Source organism: Nicotiana tomentosiformis, chromosome 11 (assembly GCF_000390325.3).
Source record: "Nicotiana tomentosiformis chromosome 11, ASM39032v3, whole genome shotgun sequence".
NCBI lineage: Eukaryota > Viridiplantae > Streptophyta > Magnoliopsida > Solanales > Solanaceae > Nicotiana > Nicotiana tomentosiformis.
Window position 1 is genome coordinate 75,368,365 of NC_090822.1, and position 6,925 is coordinate 75,375,289.

The window sequence follows — 6,925 nt, forward strand, 5'->3', positions numbered from 1 at the left end:
AAGTGAGTGCGGCCGTAGACTGCATAGTGCGAGCCGCACAAAAGTGAGTGCGGTCGCACAATCGAAAGTGCTGACCGCACAATTTTGAGTGCGGCCGCACAACCCCAGGTTTAGACTACTGGGTCCCTGATCATTTAACAGTGCGGACCGCACAATTTTGACTGTGGACCGCACAATTTCACTGTGGACCGCATATTTTTGAGTGCGGTACGCATAATTCAAGCATACAGATGCCCTAACTTAAAGACTGCGGACCGTACTAAAGTGTGTGCGGCCGCACAATTTGGATTAACACTGCACTGCTTTACGATTCATACAGGTTTTGCAAGAATTAGACATGGCTCTAACAATTAAGGATGATTAGGTATTTACCGAGGCCCCAATTAACAATTATGAAGCTATCCACATGATTTTGAGCAAAGATGACTAACTAATGACATTTTTAGGCATGAAATTAACCCTAGACAAAAGAACAAAACTAAGAGAAGATGAAAAATCTAAAGATGAAATGAACATACCAGTAATGACGGGTACATGTGACAATCTACAGAGATGAAATACTTCAAGTTTGATAACTAGTGGGGGATGCATTGTGTTTGTTAGGGCTTGAGAGTTCAGAGAGTGTAAAGTATGAAAAGTTTTGAAAAACCCTATTTATAGGTCGACCCTTTGGGCCCCGAACTTACCTGAGTGCGGCCGCACAATTTTTAGTGCGGTCTGCACTCATTACCTGTTCCTTCGAAGACATTTTGCGGACCGCACAAAAGTGAGTGCGGCCGCAGAATTTGTGCGAACTGCACAATTTTGTGTGCGGCCACACTTTGCTAAGTATTTTTGACAGGCCAAACTTCAGAGAGCATGCAATTTTGATCTTCCAGTTGTGCGACCGCACACAGAATTGTGTGTCCGCAGAGTGATTGTGCTGTCCGCATAATTTTGGTGTGGTCCGCACTTTTGTGACACTTAGCCAATTTTTCTTGCAGAGTCCCTGCAATGCACACCCATTCCTGCATTCACTTCAAAACTAGTTAGCACAAAACAAAGCTATCTAACAAAGAAGAAAAATAAGAAAAAGAAAAAGATACATGGGTTGCCTCACAAGAAGCGCCTGATTTAACGTCTCGGCACGACGCAAATTACCAATCATTTGAAATGAAAGACCGCCACAATGTGGCTATCATCAACCTTGCCAAGATAATGTTTAACTCGATGCCCATTTACTCTAAACACCTCGTCATTCTTTTTTTTCAAATCTAGTGCACCAAAGGGGGTCACATTCACCACTTCAAAGGGGCCACTCCATTTGACTTCAACTTGCCCGGAAACATCCGTAACCAGGAATTGAACAATAGCACAAGATCACCCTCTTTAAATTCCTTATTGTGGATGTACTTGTCATGGAGGTAGTTCATCTTCTCCTTGTAAAGGGACGAGCTTGTGTAGGCATGATACCGGAATTCATCAATCTCATTCAATGGTGACACCCTTAGATTTGCCGCGAAATCCCATTCAAGGTTCAATATTTTCAAAGCCCACATGGCCTTATGCTCAAGTTCTATCGGAAGATGGCATGCCTTCACATACACTAACCGGTATGGAGACATCCCGATCGGTGTTTTTTAGGCCGTTCTATAAGCCCAAAGATCATCATCAAGTTTTCATGACCAATCCGTCTGGTTGGCATTGACTGTCTTTGACAAAATACTCTTTATCTCCCGGTTGGATTCTTCAACTTGTCCGCTTGCTTGAGGATGGTAGGGGGTTGATACTTTGTGACTGACACCATACTTTGTGAGTAAGGTATCAAAAGCCTTGTTGCAAAAATGCAAACCCCCATCACTAATAATGGCTCTTGGGGTACCAAACCTCGTGAAGATATTCTTTTTCAAAAATGCCACCACAATTCTTGCTTCATTGTTGGGCAAAGCAATGGCCTCAACCTATTTAGATTCATAATCCTGTAGGTGTTCCCACAATAGCTAACAAACGGACCCATAAAATCAATATCCCACACATCAAAAATATCTATCTCCAAAATGGTGGTGAGAGGCATTTCATTCTTCTTTGAGATCCCACCGGCCCTTTGGCATTCATCACACCGCTTGACAAGCTCACTAGCATCCTTGTAGAGAGTAGGCCAATAGAATCCACAACTCAAAACTTTTGCCGCCGTTCTTGCTCCACCATGGTGACCACTATACGGTGAGGAGTTGCAAACCTCAAGAATACTCATTTGTTGTTCCTGCGGCACACATCGTTGGATCACACCATCGGTACATATCCGAAAAAGATACAACTCATCCCAATAATTGTCAAGGCAATCCCGTTTGAGCTTCTTCCTTTAGTTTGAATAGAACTCATTTGGTACAATGCCACTCACAAGATAATTGGCAAAGTCAGCCAACCATGGCATCCAGGTCATAGAAATGGCTAGGAATTGCTCGTCGGGAAATGAATCATATATCTGAAGGCCATCATGTGGCCTCCCCTCCTCCTCTAATCGGGACAAGTGGGCCGCCACTTGATTCTCACTAGCCTTGCGGTCTTGAATCTCTAGATCAAACTCTTGCAATAGAAGCACCCACCATATCAACCTTGCCTTAGAACCCTTCTTGCTAATCAAATAAAGAAGAGTCGCATGGACTGTGTGAACAATCACCTTTGTACCCATCAAGTACGGGCGTAACTTCTCCATAGCAAAGACAATAGCAAGGAGCAATTTTTTGGTCACTGTGTAGTTGACCCAGGCATCATTCATGGTCTTGCTTGCATAATAGACCGGATGGAATATTTTGTTGATACGTTGCCCCAACACCTCTCCAACCGCCACATCGCTTGCGTCACACATGAGCTCAAAAGGCAAGCTCCAATCCGGTGCGGTAATAATAGGAGTAATAGTCAACTTGAACTTAAGCAACTCGAATACCTTCATGCAATCTTCATTGAAATGGAACTTGGAATCCTTCTCCAAAAGTTTACACAAAGGGTTCACCACCTTTGAAAAATATTTGATGAATCGGCGATAGAACTCCGGATGACCAAAAATGCTCCTCGCTCTCTTCACGGATGTAGGGGAGGGAGTTTGGAGATCACTTCAACTTTGGCCTTATCAACTTCAATACCATACTTTGAAATCTTGTGACCGAGGGCAATGCCTTCATCGACCATAAAGTGACATTTCTCCCAATTCAAAACCAAGTTAGTTTCCTCACATCTTGCCAATACCTTTTCCAAGTTGTTCAAGCAATCATCCAAATAATTCCCAACGATGGAGAAATCATCCATGAAGACCTCAAGAATATCTTCCACCATATCGGTAAAAATAGCCATCATACACCATTGAAAAGTCACCGGTGCATTACATAACCCAAATAGCATCCTCGAGAATGCAAAGGTATCATATGGACAAGTGAAAGTGGTCTTTTGTTGGTCCTCAGGAGCAATAAGAATCTGATTGTAGCCGGAGTATCCATCCAGGAAGCAATAAAAAGCATGTCCGGTCAACCTATCCAACATTTGATCATGAAATGGAAGCTGAAAATGATTTTTCCGAGTGACTTTGTTGAGCTTCCTATAGTCCATGCACACTCTCCACCCGGTGACAGTTCTTGTGGGGATCAATTCATTCTTTTCATTAGTTATCACAGCCATGCCCCCTTTATTTGGGACACATTGCACCGGAGAAGTCCATGAGCTATCGAAAATGGGGTAAACAACCCCGGCATCCAACCACTTTATGATCTCCTTCTTCACTACCTCTTGCATTTCTTCATTCAATCTTCTTGGATTCTCCACAGAGGGTTTGTCATCCTCCTCCAAGATAATCTTGTGCATGAAAAAGGCGGGGCTTATACCCCGAATATCCACCAATGTCTAACCTATCACTTTCTTCCTCTTTTGGAGCACCACCAAAGTAGAATCTACCTGCACGTTATTCAAGCAAGAGGAAAGAATAACATGTAAAGTGGAACAAGGGCCAAGAAATGCATACCTAAGATGTGAAGGCAAAGGATTTAACTCCAAAGTGGGAGGCTCCTGAATTGAGGGCTTTGTTGGAAGAGTCTTCCAGTTCTCAAGATCTAAGGACAATTTTCGGGGTTCATAAGTATATGACCCCATTCCTTGCAAAGCATTGACATATTACACTAAGCCTTCCTGCATATCATCATCATGATTGAGCAACACAACTTCCAAAGTATCCTCAACATTTATCACAGCACTAGCATCATCAACAATTACTTCGGTCACTAAATCTATGAATGAACAAACTTCGTTGCTATTTGGTTGCCTCATCGATTAGCACACATGGAAAACCACCTTTTCATCACCCACCCGGAAAGTGAGCTCAGTGTCTTCCACATCAACAAGATCCTTCCCCGTAGCAAGTAAAGGTCTACCCAAGATAATAGGTGCCTCGTAGTCAACCTCACAATCAAGGATGACAAAGTCCGCTGGAAGGATGTACTTATCAACACGGACTAACACTTCATCAATAATTCCCAATGGCCTCTTCATAGTCTGATCCTCCATTTGAAACCTCATAGATGTGGGTATTGGTAGCCCAATTCCCAAAGTTTTGAACACAAAGTAGGGCATCAAGTTGATACTTGCCCCCAAATCACATAAAGCTTTAGCAAAGTCGGTGCTCCCAATAGTGCAAGGGATTGTGAAATTACCCGGATCTTCCAACTTCGGAGCCATTGAGTGCACAATAGCACTCACGTGATGTGTCATCTTAATAGTTTTACAATTCATCGACCTCTTCTTGGTGACCAAGTCCTTCATGACTTTGCATAACACGACATTTGTTCCAACGCCTCAACCACTGGTACATTGATAGACATACTCTTCATCATGTTAATAAACTTTTTGAATTGGTTCTCGCTATTTTACTTTGCAAGTATTTGAGGGTATGGAAGAGGAGGCCTTGGCATTGGTGCCTTAGCCTTTGGCACTACCGGTTCCGGTATGTCATCATATGCTCCCTAGACGGGTTTACCTCTTCTTGCGTCTCCTCTACAATTTCATCAATATCAATTCTCACTTCGTCATTAGCTTGAAACATATTGCTTGAAATTTCATCTTCTTAAACTACAACATCATCATCCACAATTCTTCTTTGACTTGAGGTGGTTGCATCTCCACCTTTTCAACTTTTCATAATTACGGCCATAGCATGTCCCGTATTATTCCTCCCCTTTGGGTTCACCACCGTATCACTTGGTAGTGCTCCCTTAGGATGAATGTTCAATGCTTGTGAGATTTGGCCAAGTTGAACCTCCAAATTGCGGATTGAAGTGTTGTGGGAGGCTAATCGAGCATCAGAGCCAGAATTTTTCTCCATCATTTGTTTAAACATACTTTCAATCCATCCCATCTCATTGTTAGAAGATCTTGGGCCTTGATAAGGATAGGGAGGTGGATTTCTCAGTTGTTGGAACATCGGGGGCCTTTGAAAACCTGACCCCTGTTTGTTGTTGTTATTCCACCCTTCTTGATTACCTCCCCATTTACTTTGATTATTTCCAGCCCAATTTCCTTGGTTTCCTTGATTATTCCAATTGATTTGATTGTTGTTGACACCACTCCAATTGCCTTGGTGGCCTTGGTTGTTCTAATTTCCTTGATTTCCTTATGATCTCCATTGTTGTTGATTTTGAGCATTGTTTCTTTGACCTTGATAATTGTTGACGTATTGCACTTCTTCTTCTAGCTCATTATACGAATCACCTTGGTCATACCCACTATCATCTTGCATGAATTGTTCTGGATGGCTTTGCCCTTGTTGACCTTTTTGTCGTCTCTTATTCATCATCATATTTACATCTTCCATCGCATTCACTTGTTTAGGCTCTTGAATTTGTTGTAGCTGAGCTTTGGCCAATTGGTTCATTGTGGTTGTTAACTCTGCAATAGCTTGCCCATAATCATGTAGTTCCTTGTGTAGGTGAATGCCATTGGGGTCACCTTGCGGAACATTGGCCCTACTTTTCCATGCCGATGAGGTATCCGCCATCGCATCCAAAATTTCACAAGCTTCGGCATAAGGTGTGTTCATGAAGTTCCTCGCCGGCGAGTTGATTTACCATACATTGATTTGTTGTGTTGGTCCCCCTGTAGAAGGTTTGTTGGATCATGGCCTCGGCCATATCATTATTTGGGCACTCTTTAACCATGGTACGATATCTTTCCCAAATCTCATGCAATGGCTCATTGGGCTCTTGCTTGAATGCTAGAATTTCATCCTGTAGTGCAGCCATGTGCCCTGGAGAGACGAATTTGGCAATGAAAGTTTTGGCCAACACATTCCATGTATGTATGGAATGATTGGGCAATCTCTCCAGCTAGTCCAATGCTTTTCCCCGTAAAGAGAATTTAAATAGCCTCAACCTCAGCGCGTCCTCCGAAATATTGGTTTGCTTGCTCCCCCAACAAGTATCGACGAAGCCCTTGAGATGCTTGTAAGAATTTTGATTTAAAGCCCCGATGAAGAATCCCCATTGCTCAAGTAGTGTAAGCATCACGTTGGTGATTTGGAAGTTGTCCACCCTAATGCGGGGCGGGCCTATAGCATTTGCATAACCCTCGTTCGGTAACACCCGGTGCGCTGCCGTTCTTGGTGGAGGGAGGGACGGGAACATTATCATTAGGCAGCCAGCCTCGCCTATTTGCTTGAGGTTCGAGAAAAACCTTATCTCCTTGATCATCGTCCACTTCCTCCCCCAATGGAAAATTGCCAATGGGCTCGTTGTTGAGAGACATTCTCGTACATATAAGCAATTCAAAATAGAATTAGTGACTCGGAAGGAAAAGAAGACAAATCACAAAAAAACCTAGATATATAGCTAAATCTGTTTAACTCCCTAAAAACGGCGCCAAAAATTGGTGTCGCCCAAACTCACACCACAAATATAGGTAGTGAGTC

The 6,925-nt window shown here is 43.0% G+C and overlaps 1 protein-coding gene across 1 annotated transcript; it reads right to left on the reverse strand.

Moving 5' to 3' along the window:
- Window positions 1-4,296: 4,296 nt before the first annotated feature.
- Window positions 4,297-4,734, reverse strand: LOC138901686 (uncharacterized). Its single transcript, XM_070189467.1, has one exon. It carries the CDS (start codon window positions 4,732-4,734, stop codon window positions 4,297-4,299), a length of 438 nt encoding a protein of 145 aa, XP_070045568.1.
- Between the last annotated feature and the right edge of the window lie 2,191 nt (window positions 4,735-6,925).

Excerpts from the sequence above, each read along its gene's own strand:
- LOC138901686 (XM_070189467.1), bottom strand. The coding sequence starts at position 4,734 with ATGACACATCACGTGAGTGCTATTGTGCACTCAATGGCTCCGAAGTTG.